The 19,580-nt window shown below is 44.8% G+C and overlaps 1 protein-coding gene across 1 annotated transcript; it reads right to left on the bottom strand.

The window, feature by feature from the left end:
* Positions 1-1,233: 1,233 nt before the first annotated feature.
* LOC116522000 (vomeronasal type-2 receptor 26-like) lies at positions 1,234-15,415 on the bottom strand. The gene is made up of 6 exons (XM_032236589.1): positions 15,410-15,415; positions 14,020-14,189; positions 12,902-13,079; positions 9,214-9,441; positions 8,885-9,011; positions 1,234-2,135 (listed from the first exon to the last, which is right to left on the bottom strand). The coding sequence occupies exons 1-6, from the start codon at positions 15,413-15,415 to the stop codon at positions 1,234-1,236; spliced, it is 1,611 nt and encodes a 536-aa protein (XP_032092480.1).
* Between the last annotated feature and the right edge of the window lie 4,165 nt (positions 15,416-19,580).

The raw sequence follows: 19,580 nt of genomic DNA, 5'->3' as shown, positions 1-19,580 counted from the left end.
TCACATTCATTTATTTTTCTTAGCCTGCTAAATTTCCAAGTGCTTCCATTTCTTTTAACCCAACAATTTAAGCAAACAATAAAAATACATCACACCTTGTAACTTTTTTTAAAACAAGGGAGCATTCCCGAACGAAAGCCTATGTCTAGACTTTGTCCTTTTTAGCAGACATTAAAAGAGGTGCCAAAAAAGATCAGAGAATAATAAACAAAGAAAAAAAAATAATGTTGTATTTCCTTTTATTAAATTTGTAGTAAAATCTGATTTTAAAGAAAGGAAATAGAATAGCAAGCAAAAAGGCTTAGGTTTCAGACACAAAAACATGTTTTAAAAATTTTAAGTCTGTCTGTATGTCTTTCTTTCTTCTTCCTTTCTCTTTCCTTCCTTCCTTCCTTCCTTCCTTCCTTCCTTCCTTCCTTCCTTCCTTCCTTCTTAAGCTGCTGAAGACCATAAGGTGTATATATTGGCCTTTTCTTTACCAAAAAGAAATGGTAAAATATGAAAACTGACCTTTGTTGCTTTAGTAACTGATGGCACAACTAATTTAGGCAATGGAGAAGAGATTACAAGTACAAAATAGAAATGTTGATATGGAATGGAGAATAGGAAGGAAAATTGAAATTTTCCTTTGCTAATTGTTGTGGCCCAGCAGGAGCCGTTGGAGCTGCCACCAGACTCCGACAGCGAGGGGCCCTCTGAGTCGACTCTGGAGGATGTGGAGGACCCTGGACAGGGTTCCAACTCTGAGCAGGGTGCCAAGAGACTGGTTGTCCACCAGGAGGCATCTGAGCCTTGGACCAGTGGGGAGGAGACAAGGTAGAGTGAGCTGGAAGCAAGTAGTGAGTTGTTCCTGGATGCACACCATTGAAGAGCTAATAGGCGTCAGGAACAATTACGCAATTACAGGAAGTGATTGTACTCAGCTGGTGGTCATTAGGCTCCTTTCCAGACTATAAAAAACTACTTGTGCACACGCCCCTTTTTGCAGACGTCAACACAGAATTGAATGTCAGAGAACTTTGTATGAGCTTGGCAAGCTTGATTGCTGCCAAGCCTTATCTGTGTTTATTGCTGCCCAAGCTTGTCTGTGCTGGGTTGCTGCCAAGGACCTGTTTGTCTGTTAATTAAATGCCATAATTGATCTCTGGCTCAGAGTGTGCTTTATTGTGGAACGAGGGGTGTCAGAACAGCTAATATTCTTCCCCTGTAAGTCATAAAGAATGTAGACCTAATTTAATTATTCCTTTTGATTAGTTTGTGCCTGTTATTTAGTTCTGGCCTCAACACAATGATGAAGCATTTTGGGAAGAAGATGCAGCCCAATAACCCAGCACTGGAGGACAAGATGGAGAAGATCTCCACGGCCACCATGGCTTTTCCTTTGGTGCTCAGATAAGTTGGAACAAAGGAGATCCATACACTGCAGAAGACCAACATGCTGAAAGTGATGAACTTGGCTTCATTAAAGCTGTTAGGTAAATTACGGGCAAGGAAAGCCACAACAAAGCTGGCAATAGCCAAGAAGCCCAGATAGCCCAGCACACAATAGAACATGAAGATGGAGCCTTCATTGCATTGCAAAATCATGGTTTCTATAAGGGAGTGCATGTCTAACTCAGGGAATGGAGGAGAGGTTGCCAACCACAGGATGCAAAGACCTGCTTGAAGAAGAGAACAAGAAAAGACAATGGCAAGGGACAATCTTTTCCCCACCCATTTTCTCATTGAAGATCCTGGCTTAGTAGCCACGAAAGCTACAACCACAGTAATAGTTTTAGCTAACACACAAGAAACAGCAGCTGAGAAGATGATGCTGAATGCTGGTTGCCGGAGAAGGCAGGTTACTTTCCCTGGCTGACCAAGGAATAACAAGGAAGAGAGAAAGCAGAGCAGAAGGGCAATGAGTAGTGTGTAAGTGAGGTCCCGGTTGTTGGCCTTGACAATGGGGGTATCTCTACGCTTAAGGAAAATTCCAAGCACACTGATTGTCATGAGGGAGAAGCAAACAGAAGCTGAGGCCAGATTGAGTCCTAAAGGTTCTTCAAAGGACAGGAAACTCATTGTTTTGTTAAGGCATCGATCTTGCTCCATGCTTGGATACTGACCTTCAGGACATTTGAAACAATCTTCTGCATCTGGATAAAGGAACAAAAGAAAACTCACCTATTTCCTACTTACTACTTTTTAATAAATAGTCTATGGTACTGTTTGAAGATTAATAATTCATTTTTATCTTTTCCCTATGTTGCTATATTCCAAAGTCATTCCAAAGTATTTACCAACTATATGAAAAATTAATTATTTACTCAGGTGTGATATGAAAATATATATTTTTTTGTAAAAATTTAAATTTAGAATTTGGTTGCTGTTATTGTTATTATAATTTCATATATGTCAAGGTACACAGAGTCTTTCGGGGTTGTGTAACTCAGAAATGTGTTTATTTATTTAATTAATTAGTTAATTGACTTGGTCTATAGATTACATTGATTGCTGTGTTATTTTTCATTTAATTCTGCAAGGAATATACCAGCAGTTCAAATGTTTTCTTAAATGTGCTTGTTTGCATTTCCACATAATTTTGTCGATAATATGGGTTGCCTTGTGGCAACAAGAGCCGAGGTGGCGCAGTGGTTAAATGCAGCACTGCAGGCTACTTCAGCTGACTGCAGTTCAGCAGTTCAGCTGTTCAAATCTCACCGGCTCAAGGTTGACTCAGCCTTCCATCCTTCCAAGGTGGGTAAAATGAGGACCCGGATTGTTGTTGGGGGCAATATACTGACTCTGTAAAACCGCTTAGAGAGGGCTGAAAGCCCTATGAAGCGGTATATAAGTCTAACTATTGCTATTGCTAACATGGATGGCAAATAAATTTAACAAACAGACAACTAAATAAATGAAAATATCTCCAGTTTCTGTGGGATATATGCATATATAGTTTCGAAATGAAAACTCTAAGTCTAAAATGTATAAAAAATAATTATTTTCTGTCCTTTATTTTAACATCCCAGTTTGTATTTTACTGAAATTTGGAGGAAGTGTTTGAAACATCCAAGATTTAACATGATGCTCTCAAGATTTTGAAAACTACTATGATATTTTCAGATTTTGGGGAATGCTACTAAATAAGGTTAATATTATTTAGCAGCAGTTCCAGCATCTGAGAATCATCCTTAATAATAAATAATTTTGATGAAACCATTTTTGTAGACAAAATCATAAAATATTGAAGTATTTCATATAATATACACTGATAATATAATATAACATAATATAATATAACATAACACAACACAACATAATATAACATAACATAGTATAATAAAGAAGGTAAAGGTTACACTCGCACAAATGTGTTAATCGTTCCCAACTCTCAGAGGCTGTCCTCGTCTTTGTTTTAAAGCCGAAGAGCCAGCACTGAATGCTGTTACCTTCCCACCAAAGGTGGTCCCTATTTTTCTACTTCCGTTTTTCACATGCTTTCGAACTGCGAGGTTGCCAGAAGCTGGGACAAATAACGAGAGTTCACTCTGTTATGCGGCTCTAGGGATTCAAACTGCCGTATTGCTGACCTTTCTGATTGACAAGTTCAGCATCTTAGCCACTGAGCCACTGTATATATATGCTGATAAATAAATAAAGGGAGACTAGTATAGATCTATTTCAAGCTACTTAGCTCTCATCAGCTAGCCATACCCTTACTGGGAATCGAGCCTGTGCTGTATTGCCTCTAAGGCAGATGTGTTAACCATTGAGCCACAGAGCTCGACTCCTTATCAGCCAGCCAGGGTGAAAGGTATCTATAGGTTTCTATAGGTATCTATAAATAGGTATCTATAGGTATCTATAGGTATCTATAGGTATCTATAAAGGTATCTATCTATCTATACGAGCCGAAGGACAGAGAATGGAAGTAGTGATCTTCCTCCCATATTTGGGCATACCGGGGGTTGTAAAATCAATCAATCTATCTATCTATCGATCGATCGATCGATCGATATAGAGATAGAGATAGAGATAGAGATAGAGATAGAGATAGAGATAGAGATAGAGATAGAGATAGAGATAGAGATAGAGATAGAGATAGAGATAGAGATAGAGATAGAGATAGAGATAGATAGATAGATAGATAGATAGATAGATAGATAGATAGATAGATAGATATAGAGATAGAGATAGAGATAGATAGATAGATAGATAGATAGATAGATAGATAGATAGATAGATAGATGTAGATGTAGATGTAGATATAGATATAGATATAGATATACACACACACACACATATATATGTATGTGTATATATATAAATACACATACATATATGTGTATGTGTGTTTTCAATATCCAACATGCTCAAACTATTATATTGTTTTTAAATAGTGTGTGTGTGTTTGTGTGTGTGTGTGTGTGTATGTATGTATGTATGTATGTATGTATGTATATAGATGATAGATAGATAGATATAGATAGATGATTGATAGATAGATAGATAGATAGATAGATAGATAGATAGATAGATAAATAGATAGATAGATAGATATTATAAAAATATAATAGTTTGAGCATGTTGGATATTGAACTTTTTCATTCAATTTTACAACAATTAAGTAGATAATTTTCAATTTTCTCCCCCTTGATATGTATTAGATTGTCATTTTATGTTCAGTTGATCACCATACATAGTATTGTTGGGCCAAATACAATTGGTCTACAGCAGTGGGTCTCAACCTTCCAAATGCCGCAACCCTTTAATATAGTTCCTCATGTTGTGGTGACCCCCAACCATAAAATTATTTTATGTTTTCCATATTTTTTCAAAAATATGTGTTTTCCGATGGTCTTAGGCAACCCCTGTGAAAGGGCCATTTCACCCCCAAAGGGTTCCTGACCCACAGGTTGAGAACCAGTGGTCTACAGATAAAATCTGTAGGACCTCCCAAAAATTAATCATGTTTTTGTTCTACTTCATATTCTTATATCTGACACAAAAAATGCTGTAATAAAAGAGCCATTGTGTGGTTTACAGGATTCTGCAGGATACGTTATTTTAAAACCTTGCTGATTATTACTAACTGGGATTAATAGTAACTGAGATTTATAGGGGTTACCCATATTCCTTGCTTTATAGGTCAGAAAAATTCAATTTTAATAAGAAATGAATTCATTGTAACATTTGATGAAACAATTCCTTTACTACCCAATAAGAGAGCCAAGGTGGCGCAGTACCGTATATACTCGAGTATAAGCCGAGTTTTTCAGCCCACTTTTTGGGCTGAAAAAAGCCGGCTCGGCTTATACTCGAGTCTACAACTGGATCCGGCAGTGCTGTTGCCTGTTGGAGGAGGAGGGGATTCCTTCCTGCGAGACCCCGTCCAGAAAAATGCGGGGAGCGGCATTTGTGGGAACTCCGGCCGCTGCCCACCGGTGGGGAGAGAGGGAAGAGCCCCGAGCGAACCGCCTCGGTTTGGCAACCAAACCCATCCAGCCTTTTACCTCCCGTCCCCCCGCCCGCCCGCTCGCAGCCCCCTCCCCGGGCTGGCGCCAACTCCTCCCCGTGCCCGGCCTCCAGCTGAGGCAAGTCGGTGTCTCTTTAAACTAGAGAGAGGAGGGGAGGGAAGGCAGGGACCAGCCGGCTGACAATGGGCCGGAGCGGCTGAGTTGGAGCAAATTCCGCGGCGGAGGCGGCGTCCCAGCTCCAGCGGCTCCAAGGCGAGCGGCTTGGCCCTTCCGCTGGGCGCTCGGAGATGAAGGCGCGCTGGCGCTGAGTTGAACGGCGAGCTTGCCGAGCGCGCGGCTCCGGGAAGCCCCCCTTCTCCTCCCTGCTGGAAGCCGAGCGAGCCCCGCCGCCCACAGACTCCCGCGGCCGCCCCAGGGCTCCGGGAGGCAGGACCCGGAGGCAGCCCAGCCCTGCCGCCGCCCCGCGCCCTCCACCCGCTGCATGAGAGGGGACCCCGCTTTCCCCTTGCCGGATGCATCCCTGGCGGAGCTGAGCCATGCGGCGGAGGCTCCCGCTCTGGTTCCGGAGCTTGCTGTGCCTCTGGCCGGTCCTGGTGGGACCCGCGGCAGGTAAGAGGCGCCGTCGAGCGCCTCGTACAATGATTTATGTATGAGGTTTAAGTGACTGAGACACACTCCTGGCTACGCAGCAATGTTATTTCTGACTTAGTATACTATGAAATCCCCCAAATCCTCCCCACTCCAGGGGAAGGATACTATGAAATCTACATTTCCTCCCCACTCCAGGGGAAGGATACTATGAAATCCCCCAAATCCTCCCCACTCCAGGGGTAGGATACTATGAAATCCACATTCCCTCCCCACTCCAGGGGAAGGATACTATGAAATCCCCCAAATCCTCCCCACTCCAGGGGAAGGATACTATGAAATCCCCCAAATCCTCCCCACTCCAGGGATAGGATACTATGAAATCCACATTCCCTCCCCACTACAGGGGTAGGATACTATGAAATCCCCCAAATCCTCCCCACTCCAGGGGAAGGATACTATGAAATCCCCCAAATCCTCCCCACTCCAGGGGAAGGATACTATGAAATATACATTTCCTCCCCACTCCAGGGGAAGGATACTATGAAATCCCCCAAATCCTCCCCACTCCAGGGGAAGGATACTATGAGATCCCCCAAATCCTCCCCACTCCAGGGGAAGGATACTATGAAATCCCCCAAATCCTCCCCACTCCAGGGGAAGGATACTATGAAATCCCCCAAATCCTCCCCACTCCAGGGGAAGGATACTATGAAATCCCCCAAATCCTCCCCACTCCAGGGGTAGGATACTATGAAATCCACATTCCCTCCCCACTACAGGGGTAGGATACTATGAAATCCCCCAAATCCTCCCCACTCCAGGGGAAGGATACTATGAAATCCCCCAAATCCTCCCCACTCCAGGGGTAGGATACTATGAAATCCACATTCCCTCCCCACTACAGGGGAAGGATACTATGAAATCCCCCAAATCCTCCCCACTCCAGGGGAAGGATACTATGAAATCCCCCAAATCCTCCCCACTCCAGGGGTAGGATACTATGAAATCCACATTCCCTCCCCACTACAGGGGTAGGATACTATGAAATCCCCCAAATCCTCCCCACTCCAGGGGAAGGATACTATGAAATCCACATTCCCTCCCCACTACAGGGGTAGGATACTATGAAATCCCCCAAATCCTCCCCACTCCAGGGGAAGGATACTATGAAATCCCCCAAATCCTCCCCACTCCAGGGGAAGGATACTATGAAATATACATTTCCTCCCCACTCCAGGGGAAGGATACTATGAAATCCCCCAAATCCTCCCCACTCCAGGGGAAGGATACTATGAGATCCCCCAAATCCTCCCCACTCCAGGGGAAGGATACTATGAAATCCCCCAAATCCTCCCCACTCCAGGGGAAGGATACTATGAAATCCCCCAAATCCTCCCCACTCCAGGGGAAGGATACTATGAAATCCCCCAAATCCTCCCCACTCCAGGGGTAGGATACTATGAAATCCACATTCCCTCCCCACTACAGGGGTAGGATACTATGAAATCCCCCAAATCCTCCCCACTCCAGGGGAAGGATACTATGAAATCCCCCAAATCCTCCCCACTCCAGGGGTAGGATACTATGAAATCCACATTCCCTCCCCACTACAGGGGAAGGATACTATGAAATCCCCCAAATCCTCCCCACTCCAGGGGAAGGATACTATGAAATCCCCCAAATCCTCCCCACTCCAGGGGAAGGATACTATGAAATCCCCCAAATCCTCCCCACTCCAGGGGAAGGATACTATGAAATCCACATTTCCTCCCCACTCCAGGGGAAGGATACTATGAAATCCCCCAAATCCTCCCCACTCCAGGGATAGGATACTATGAAAGCCACATTCCCTCCCCACTACAGGGGTAGGATACTATGAAATCCCCCAAATCCTCCCCACTCCAGGGGAAGGATACTATGAAATCTACATTTCCTCCCCACTCCAGGGGAAGGATACTATGAAATCCCCCAAATCCTCCCCACTCCAGGGGTAGGATACTATGAAATCCACATTCCCTCCCCACTACAGGGGTAGGATACTATGAAATCCCCCAAATCCTCCCCACTCCAGGGGAAGGATACTATGAAATCCCCCAAATCCTCCCCACTCCAGGGGTAGGATACTATGAAATCCCCCAAATCCTCCCCACTCCAGGGATAGGATACTATGAAAGCCACATTCCCTCCCCACTACAGGGGTAGGATACTGCAAAATCCCCAATTCCTCCCCACTCCAGGGAAAGGATACTATGAAAGCCACATTCCCTCCCCACTCCAGGGGTAGGATACTGCAAAATCCCCAATTCCTCCCCACTCCAGGGGAAGGATACTATGAAATCCCCAATTCCTCCCCACTCCAGGGGAAGGATACTATGAAATCCCCAATTCCTCCCCACTCCAGGGGAGGAAATAAATATTCAAAAACATTATTGGTATCTATTTTTATTTTTGAAATTTACCGGTAGCTGCTGCATTTCCCACTCTAGGCTTATACTCGAGTCAATAACTTTTCCAGGTTTTTGTGGTAAAATTGGGTGCCTCGGCTTATATTCGGGTCGGCCTATACTCGAGTATATATGGTAGTTAAATGCAGCACTGCAGGCTACTTCAGCTGACTGCAGTTCTGCAGTTTGGTGGTTCAAATCTCACTGTCTCAAGGTTGACTCAGCCTTCCATCCTTCCAAGGTGGGTAAAATGAGGACTCAGACTGTGAGGGCGATATGCTGACTCAGTAAACCGCTTAGAGAGGGCTGAAAGCCCTGTGAAGCTGTATATAAGTCCAACTGCTATTGCTATTGCTAATGCTCTCAAATTTGTGTAGTTTCATAACTGACCTATCTTGTATGAAATCTTCCCTTGTGGACATGGCACACAATCATAGCAGCAGAAGCTTTTCTCTTCAGATGTTCTCTTCCAATATCCAGGGTGACAGTATTCATTGCACAGAGAAACTGGAAGAACCTGTTCATGGCATGAAAAAAGTTTGTACAGGTAATTGCTTTTTATTCAGCTTTTTCATCAGCTGAAATACAGCCAACTAGTCATCCTATAAAAAGAATCATGACCAACAGATATCAGCTGGAGACATTTTAACTAAAATCTCTTCCATTATTTAAACAAGTTTTTTTTAAAAAAAATACTCTACATTTATGCAGTTCCATACCCGATTAAAACCTTTGTGCCATTCTATCAGATTTTCATTAATGATCAATTCATTTCCATAAGAAGCATCAGGATCTAACTTTCCAACTTTCACACTCCGGATGGATCTGTTTGGAAATGCAATCATATTGGTGACACTAAATCCACCTGCAACTTCCCTCTTCTCATTAAAGGACACTACTTGTCCTGCTGAGTTGTTGAAAGAAAGGCCTTGAAGAAAGAGGTGGAGCTATTTGAAAGAGAAGAAGAAAGCAATGAAGTTGAATTTACAATGATAAGGGAAACCAACACATTAGAAGTTCCCTGTTTTAATTCCCAAACTCATTACGAAGTTTCATTGGACAAAATGCCAATACAAAACAATAGAATAGAATAAAATTATTTATATATTGGCCATGTGTGATTGGACACACAAGGAATTTGTCTTTGTTGCATATGCTCTCAGTGTACCTAAGGAGAATAAAATACATTCACCAAGAACAATAAGGTACAACACTTAATGATAGTCAAGGTTACTAATAAGCTATCAAATTGTACTAGTAAACAAATAAAACAATATAAATTGAAAGATACAAGCAACATGGGTATAGTCATAAGTTGAAAAGAAGATAGATAATAGGAAGGATGAGAAGAATAATAGTAATACAGTCTTAGTAACTAATTTGACTGTGTTGTGGGGATTAGTTGTTTAGCAGATTGATGGCATTCACTCTGTTAATACTGTCCTTGTGTCTAGTTGTTTTGGTATGAAGTCCCCTATAGCGTCATTTTGAGGGCAGAAGTTGAAACAATTTATGTCCAAGATGTGAGGGGTCTGTAGATTATAAATTATAGATTGCAAAAAAATTCATAATCCCAATTTTCCCCAACAAATCAAAAAGTGAACCTACAAAGTATTATCAGTGAATAACATATACAGAATTCCTTGAGGCAGAATAAAGAATACACCAGCAGCCAAAACAGACAGACAAACTATCCTCTAAGAGTCCAAAATATAGAGGAGAATAAAGAGAAAGCTCTCTTTAAAATGGTGAAAGAACCACGGATGGTGACTCTAGAGAGCCAACAACAAAAGATAGTTATCTTGGCATCAGATTAACTAAATCTGATGTAAGGAAATACAAGATCCCAGGAGAGAAACATGAAAGATTTACCAAAAAGTCTGTAAGAGTTGAAATTCTAAAAAGAGCAAGAGATGTTGAAGTAGATGTAGAATACTTCTGAATAGGGTCGTTATTTTATTAAGAGTTAGAAAAGAGAGGTAGAAGTTAGAAATTGGGAAAAAAGTATTGTGTATACTGTTGTAGAATAGAATATATTATAACTACAAGGGCTGGTATTCACCAGTAGTTGGTTCCGGATCCCCTTTGCAGCCGGTACGGTACTACGGGGCCAGGCGTCCACCACATGAACATGCACAGCATGCACATGTGTACTTACCACCTGCAACACTCCGTGATGCCTCCGCCATACTCCAGCTGCTCGGTGGAGCGTTGCGCAGGTGGCATACGCTCTGTGCGCGTAAGGAGTGCAGGCGGGCCCTCTGGAGCATCATACCAGAATGGTACCCGGTGCTCCCAGCAGGCACTGGTACGCCCATACCAGGTTGTACTGATCATAACCCACCACTGGTATTCACTTACCTTCCCTACCGCCTGTTCGCAAATGTGAAGACACATGCCCAGTTTGCACATGCACTCAGTCATCCATGCATGTGCTTTGGTTTTAAAAAAGTGCCTAAATGGGATGGCATACAGTGGGGCAGGTGGTGGGCTACCAGTTCGGGTGAACTGGCCCGAAGTGGCAGAATACCTCCTCTGATAACTACTATGTATACACAAATGTTAGAAGTTGCAAGATTATGATTATGCATAGCTAAACAATATTACTATTATTATTACTGTGTACAAAATGTCTTGACCCAGAGGTGGACAATACTTTGTCCATCAAGCACCTATGGATGTTCAATAAATATATATATATAAATAAAAATATTATTTTTTAAAAAACCAAAGAATTCCTTGAGAATAATGTTAAGTGAAATTAATTGGAGCAATAAGTATTTTTAATCATAGCTCTTTGAACAATAGATTGTGCCCAGAATTAAAGCTTAGCTCATTTTGTGAGCTCCATTATTTTGAAGTAAGTTCTTCACCAAAAAGAAAATAATCTTTGCTGCAGATATGTTACCCTAAAAGCTGGCAGTTTGGCAGATTCAGTGATTTTAACTGGCGAGGTTTTTCTCAGATTGGATCCCTTGGATATCATGCTATGCAAAGAATAAGCCACAGCATAAACCCCATTGTAGATGCTGTAGCTGTGACCTGTCATATGCAATTGAAACAGAGATTCAGGAAGGTTTCCCAGTTCTTCCTTCCCAGTGCATTTTTCTCCCTCTGTTGATGACAATTCTGAATTAGGAAGGAAGCAGTCGAATGCTTGTTCCCAAAAATGGTTTCGAAATCCATCTCCATGGGTTGAATATGGCTTTAGGGACCGAAGAAATTCCTCATATTCCAGATTTTCACTTGAATGGATTTGAAAGGCAATGGCCCCATCATAAAATTGGAGGTTCCAATCCCTTTGGGATCCTGGTAGCATGAAATCGATTTGGCTGGTGGTGATCCACACTTTGCTTAAAAATGCATTTCCCTTATTTGCAGCATCCCCTACCGATTTGAGTGCTGTGAGCAATGCAAGTGTAAAAGAATCTCCATAGATGATATATGTATTTGTTTTAACGTCTGAGAAGTGTGTATGAAAACTAAACATTATATCACTAAATTTGCCCAAGTCATCCAAACAGAATAATTTTGGAAATCTTTGTATGAAAGATAAACAGATTCCCTGATGGAAAAACAAGAGCTCCAATTTCTGCAAAAAATGTTCTCCACTCTCGGTGTCTGCAGCAAAGAGCCCAATCCATTTCCACCCAAAAAGTTGAAGCAATCGGATAATCCCGATATATTGCGGAACTTCATTTGGGGCCATAAAGTAAAGTGAAGATGATTGACAGCTATCAATTTCTTCCAGAGGAAATGATCCATATGTGAGCTAAAAGAAAACACCAAGACATGGTACAGGGAACCAGTGAAATCCTCTGAAGTCTGCTACCAGTTTGGTGAGTCTGCCGCTTTGTGCACGCATGTGTGCCCGAGGCACACCCATGCAGCATTAAAAGAGGAACACTTTGAAGCCTTCCAGGTAAGTAGACTAGTGAGGGGGGAATCCACTGTGCCACTCGATTTAGATTAATTAGAAAGCAGGAAATCTGACGATTCTAGTTAATATAAATCACCCATCACAGCTGATCGTTGGAAATACCGGTTCGCCCGAACTGGTAGCAATTTTTTTACTACCGGTTTGGGTGAATTGGTAGCATTTTTTTACTATCAGTTTAGGCAAACTGATCCAAACCCGTAGCATTTCACCTCTGATACAGAGAAGTTATAGACAAATTGAATTATTGAATTGCCCTGTGGCAAGTTGTCCTGCTGCATGTTGGTCATGCTGAGTTGGCCACAGTGAGCTGTCCTATTCTACATCAAGACATCTAACTTTTATGAAGTCTTAGATGAAATTTACGAGAATGAAAATTTAAGGATGCTCTTGGGCCACGTTTAATCAATTGATTAATTCTTTAAATTGATTAACAGAAACAAGACAAATCCCCTCACCCCTGAGCCCACCTGTGGAACTTTGTAGAGCTGTACAATTTCTGCCATATGGGATGAAGTATCTGATCCAAGTCCTCCAATAATGGCCAAGAGGTTTTTCTGAAGTCCACATTGGTAGTTAGGGAAAAATCTATCTGCTTTGAACAATAGGTCCAAAGTGGTCCGATAGGTCATCCTAGGATTGTTGTAGCTGTCATAGATGTGGAATCCAAGGGTAACATTAGGTAAGATTTGTGGGTTCTCATTGATCTCCTTGACAGCAAAGGCCAAGGAAAGGACATGCTGGTAGAATTTTGTGATCACAGTGCAAATAAAGGAAGTCTTTCATGAAACAATTGCACAATAGCAATAGCACTTAGACTTATATACCGCTTCACAGTGCTTTTACAGCCCTCTCTAAGCAGTTTAAAGAGTCAGCATATTGGCCCCCAACAATCTAGGTCCTCATTTTACTCACCTCAGAAGGATGGAAGTCTGAGTCAACCTTGAGCCTGGTGAGATTTGAATTGTTGAATTGCAAGTAGCAGTCAGCTGAAGTAGCCTGCATTACTGTACAATGCATAGAAAAGTACTAAGAAGTTTATCCATCCATCCATCCATCCATCCATCCATCCATCCATCCATTTACTCATTCATTCATTCATTTAAATTTAGCAATCTTACCATGGGCTAACTCTGCCTTGAACTCTTTAAATATATTTGTAATTCTACATTTTATCTTTCAAATAAACTTATCTAAATTTGATGTTAATGCTCCTTCTTATGGATATATTTCTCTTCCTGGAAAAAAGAAATAAAGCAATTCTATTCTTTTATTTAATGGGACCATGTTTTTTTTTTTTAAAAAAAAAAACATTTTATTATATTCCCTTTCTTAGGGATTTGCAATCTAGCTATTTAGCCATCATGTTTAGCCTACATAACATTTTATTTAAAATAAAATTGATGGGAAAGAAAATCTTATTTAACCTACAGCCAGGAACTCCCAGAAACTAAACTAAAACTAATATACTTAATCTCATCTGCTTTTTAGGCACCTTTTTTCATAGAAACAGATGTGGTCAGTTAGAAAAACTGAAGAAAAGAAACAAGAACTCATTAGGCGAAAAAAAAAGGTGAGATTTGCTTACTCTGAAAATTCATAGAGCTCCTGAGATGGATGTTCATAAAACAAATGCTCACTGAAGGCATAGATGATCTGTGAAGCCATCCCTCCAATGAGGACCTCACCTGGTTGATACCATTCATGTGGAACTGGAAAAGCATCAACCTCTGGGCACTTGAGGGCATTCACTTTGATCTTGGGGAACATCAGAATGAATAGTACATCAACAGCCCAAAAATCTTCCCAAAGAGATCTCCAACATATCAGTCCACACCAATGGATCTGAGCTAGCATGCTGGATCTTCCCAACACACATCAGAAGACCAAAGCATCAATCTAAACTTTTCATTTTGATGGAGATACAGACAAGTGCTTGAATAAACAACTGAGATTTCTACAACTCAGATTTGAAATTGGTCTGATCAAAGGAAGAACAAATGCTTCGGGAAATGAACCCAATAGCCCTGTTGGACTCTTCCATCCACTCCTAGCTCTCCATGGAACTGGGATTAGTTTATAACCTTTTTCAAGTTTGCTTTCTATTTTTCACTACTTTCTGGGAAATCTCTGGAGCTTTGAGCAGATAAACAAACAGAAGACAGTATTTTGGATCAATCCCAGGAAGAACCTATTAAAATATTCTCCCCTAGCTGGCCTTAAAAAAACAACAACACTACTTGTTAATTGTCAATTTGACAAAGTATTTCCCCTCTTTCTGAAATAAAAATAATTGTAAAAATCAGCTGATTTTTACAACAATATGCACACACACTTAGAGACAGAAGGAAAGATGAAATATTGGTTTAACTATCTTAATTCAGAATATAAAATACAGTCATGACCGGTTGAGACATTCTTTCAGGCAGTGATGTGCGGTGACGGTTACCGTTGGTGAGGCAAGACCGCAGCAGCAGCGAGAAGCAATGTCCCCAGCACTGTGTCCGACAAGCGTCTCGCATTTATGGCGGACATAAACGCGAGACGCCTGTCGGACACAGTGGCGGGGGTGTTGCTTCTCGCCGCCATTGCGCTCCACCACCTTGCCCCCCATCTCCTCCGATGAACAATCCTGCTGCCCCGGCCTGCAGCCAGCTTACCCACCCCTCGCCTGACCTGCTCCCTGCCTGGATTCACCGCTCTTCTCCTCCTCCTCCTCCTCCTCCTCCTCCTCCTCCTCCTCCTCCTCCTCCTCCTCCTCCTCCTTGTCCCCGCTCGGTGCTGGGCTGGCTGCAGGCCGGGGCATCAGGATTGTTTGTCGGAGGAGGCGGGGGGGGGGCAAGGTGGTGGAGCGCGACGGTGGCGAGAAGCATCTCAGATGGAGCCAGGACACCCGGAAGGCAAGCCGGCACTTCGGCATGCCTTTAAATGACGGCTTGCCTTCCGGGTGTCCTGGCTCCATCTGAGATGCTTCTCACCGCCATCGCGTTCCACCGCCTTGCCCCCCCACCGCCTCATACGAACAATCCTGCTGCCCCAGCCTGCAGCCAGCCCACCCACCCCCGCCCGACCTGCTCCCTGCCTGGATTCACCGCTCTCCTCCTCCTCCTCCTCCTCCTCCTCCTCCTCCTCCTCCTCCTCCTCCTTCCCACTTGGTGCTGGGCTTTAAAGGGGTCTCCCCTCCCCAGCCAGCCAGCCCACCCAGCCAATTCCTCCCCCCCCACCACTGTGTCCAACAGGCCAGGTGTCTCGCATTTATGGTGGACATAAATGCGAGACACCTGGCCTGTTGAAACACAGTGGCGAGAACGTCTCTGCCGCTTCTGTGCTCCGCCACCTCGTCCCCCTTCCTCCTCCAACACCACTGCTGTGAAGAAAGGAAAAAAAACACACACACAAACCTCACAATAAAAAATTACAAATTAAATTACAATAAATTACCTCCTCACGACCCATTAGATTGCATAGATTGGGCCTCATTTTGTCATTTTGTCATTTTGTCATTTTTTAAATTGCTGCGACTTCCTTGATTGTCTTACTGATGAAATGGCTTTGCTTATTAATGTATATAATCATTATTTAAAAATGGAAATGGAAATGGAAAGTTTATTTATAGGCCGCCCTTTTCCCTGGGGGGACTCAAGGCGGCTTACAATTCATGGGGAGGGGAATACAAACAATAAGACATAAAACAATACATAATTAAAAATAGAACACAACATTCATCATTCGGGAGGGGACGGATTACAATCTAACCCCAGGCCTGACGGGATAGCCAGATCTTAAGGGCTGTGCGGAAGGTCTGGAGGGTGGTGAGGGTACGGATCTCCATGGGGAGATCGTTCCAAAGGGTCGGAGCTACTACCAAGAAGGCTCTCCTCCGCGTAGTCGCCAGTCGACACTGACTGGCAGATGGAATTCGGAGGAGGCCTAATATGTGTGATCTAATTGGTCGCGAGGAGGTGATTGGCAGGAGGCGGTCTCTCAAGTACTCAGATCCACTACCATGAAGGGCTTTATGGGTGGTAAGTAGCACCTTGAAGCGCACTTGGAGATCAACAGGTAGCCAGCGCAGCTCGCGGAGGATAGGTGTTATGTGGGTGAACCGAGGTGCACCCACAATCGCTCGTGCGGCCGCATTCTGGACTAGCTGAAGTCGCCGGACGCTCTTCAAGGGCAGCCCTATGTAGAGCACGTTGCAGTATTCCAGCCTTGAGGTCACAAGGGCACGAGTGGCTGTTGTGAGAGCCTCCCGGTTCAGGTAGGGTCGCAACTGGTGCACCAGGCGAACCTGGGCGAATGCCCCCCTGGTCACAGCCGACAGGTGGTGATCAAAGGTCAGCTGTGGGTCCAGGAGGACTCCCAAGTTGCAAACCCTGTCTGAGGGGTATAATGTTTGACCCCCCAGCCTGAGTGATGGAACACTTGCCAAATTATTGGGAGGGAAACACAACAGCCACTCGGTCTTATCTGGGTTGAGTACCAGTTTGTTAGCCCTCATCCAGTCCCTAACGGCTTCAAGGCCCCGGCTCATCACGTCCATCACTTCATTGAGTTGGCACGGGGCGGACAGATACAGCTGGTTATCGTCCGCGTATTGATGGTATCTTATCCAGTGCCTCCGAATGATTTCGCCCAGCGGTTTCATGTAGATGTTGAATAGTAGGGGGGATAAGACCGAACCCTGTGGCACCCCATATGTTAGGGGCCTAGGGGTCGATCTCTGCCCTCCAACTAACACTGACTGCGGCCTGTCCGAGAGATAGGAAGAGAACCACTGCAAAACAGTGCCTCCCACCCCCACCTCCCGCAGTCGTCGCAGAAGGATACCATGGTCGATGGTATCGAAAGCCGCCGAGAGGTCAAGGAGAACCAGGATGGAGGCATGGCCTCCATCCCTGGCTCTCCAGAGGTCATCGGTCAATGCGACCAAAGCGGTTTCTGTGCTGTAACCAGGCCTGAAGCCGGACTGGAATGGGTCAAGGTAACTAGTTTCCCCCAAGGTCCGCTGAAGCTGGGAGGCCACCACCTTCTCAACAACCTTCCCCACAATGGGGAGGTTGGAGACTGGACGATAATTGTTGAGAACGGCTGGATCCAAGGATGGTTTCTTCAGGAGGGGTCTCACCACCGCCGCTTTAAGTGCGGAGGGGAAGAGTCCCTCCTGAAGAGAGGCGGTAACAACCGCCTGGATCCAGCCCCGTGTCACCTCTCTGCTGTTAGCAACCAGCCAGGAGGGGCACAGGTCCAGTACACAAGTGGAGGCACTCACAGCACTCATGGCCTTGTCCACATCCCCAGGGGCAACATCCTGAAACTCAACGCAGCGATGGTCTGCCAGATTATCCTCTTGTGCCTCGGCTGGATCTGCAGAATCGGAGTCCAAATCTGATCGAAACCTAGCAACTTTGTCCGCTAAGAACTGGACATAGTCCTCAGCCCTACCCTGCAAGGGGTCCCCCGTATCCCTCCTATTTAGGAGGGAGCGGGTTATCCTGAACAGGGTGGCTGGACGCGACTCAGCGGACGCAATCAAGGTGGCGATGTACGATCTTTTTGTTGTCCTAAGTGTCCTGATATACTCCTTGGTGCAAGATGTTAAGAGTGCTCGGTTCGATTCGGATTTATCGGACCTCCATAGGTGCTCTAGGCGTCTCCTCTGACGCTTCCTCTCCCGGAGCTCCTCGGTAAACCAAGGAGGCCTCCAGGATCCACCGCCTTGGAGCGGCCGTAGTGGCGCAATCCAGTCAAGAGACTCCGATGCTGCCGAGTTCCAGGCAGCAACCAGAGTCTCCACCGGACTGTGGGCGAGGGTATCAGGAATAACCCCAAGCTCCGTCTGGAACCTCAAGGGGTCCATAAGTCACCTGGGGCGGAACCATCTGGTCAGTTCCTCCTCCCAACAGTGGGGGTTTGGCCTCCAAAGTCGAGCCTCAGTAGGCAGTGGTCTGACCACGACAGGGGTATGATCTCATTACCCCTCAGACCAAGATCATAAATCCACTGCTCCGAGAGGAATACGAGGTCGAGCGTGTGACCCACTGAGTGGGTTGGGCCCTGAATTACTTGGGTCAAGCCCATGGCTGTCATGGAAGCCATGAACTCCTGCGCCCCATCAGCGTGTTCACCGAGCAAAGGCAAATTGAAATCCCCCAGGACCATAAGCCTGGGGAACTCAATTGCTAGCTCGGCTACTAACTCGAGGAGCGAGGGGAGGGCTGCTGCAATGCTGTTGGGAGGCAGGTACGTTAACAGCAAACCCACTTGACCCTTGAGGTCCAACTTCACCAGTAGGGACTCACACCTGACAAGCTCCGGAGCAGGGATCCTACGAGGTGCTAGAGACTCCCGGATAACAATAGCCACACCCCCACCTTCTCTCTGGGCTCTCGGCTGATGAAGCACCTGAAATCCTTCTGGGCACATCTCTACGAGGGGGACTCCTCCTTCCAGGCCCAGCCAGGTTTCAGTAATACATGCCAGGTCTGCCCTCTCGTCTAAAATTAAGTCCTGGACGAGGGGAGCCTTGTGAACTACAGACCTGGCATTTAGCGACAACAGCCTGAGACCAGGGTCCTGATTACTCGCGCCATCTGGCCTCGGAGTGGAACTCATAGGGCCGGAAGGAGGGATCTCTGTGACGTAGCGAGCCCTCCTTCCCCGGTAATGGCCAGCCCTAAAGTCCCCGCCATATCTGCCCCTCCCCATTACGACTGTAATGCTCCGGCCCACTCCCGTGTCCATGGTCCCCCCAACCACCCCAGTGACCCCCACATTCCCCGGCAGGTCCTACAATGATTCTCTAATAATAATTCAAAGAATTTTCCCACACCAGAGTTGGGTTGCTGATTGGGTGAACTGGTAGTAGCAGCGGCAGGAGGCTCCGCCCAGATGCTTCCGCACATGCACAAAAGTATTATGTGTGTGAGTGCGTATGCACGCACTCACGAGCAAACTGGTAGGAAAAAAAATAGAAACCCACCACTGTTCCACACTTGCTGTGTTTGTGTGTGCATGTGTGTGTGTGTGTGTGTGTGTGCGCGTGTATGTGTGTATGTTTGTACACCAGAGGTGGTATTCAGCCAGTTCTGACAGGTTCTGGAGAAACAGTAGAGGAGATTTTGAGTAGTTCAGAGAACTGGCAAATAT

The sequence above is a fragment of the Thamnophis elegans genome, chromosome Z, assembly GCF_009769535.1.
Source record: "Thamnophis elegans isolate rThaEle1 chromosome Z, rThaEle1.pri, whole genome shotgun sequence".
NCBI lineage: Eukaryota > Metazoa > Chordata > Lepidosauria > Squamata > Colubridae > Thamnophis > Thamnophis elegans.
Note: the sequence above shows the minus strand (reverse complement) of the source record. Positions and strands in the feature narration are given on the sequence as shown.

Excerpts from the sequence above, each read along its gene's own strand:
- LOC116522000 (XM_032236589.1), bottom strand. Across the intron at positions 13,080-14,019 it reads GAGCTCTATGAATTTTCAGA|CTACAACAATCCTAGGATGA; the intron begins GTAAGCAAATCT and ends CATCTATGACAG. Across the intron at positions 9,442-12,901 it reads AGCTCTACAAAGTTCCACAG|CTCCACCTCTTTCTTCAAGG; the intron begins GTGGGCTCAGGG and ends TCTTTCAAATAG.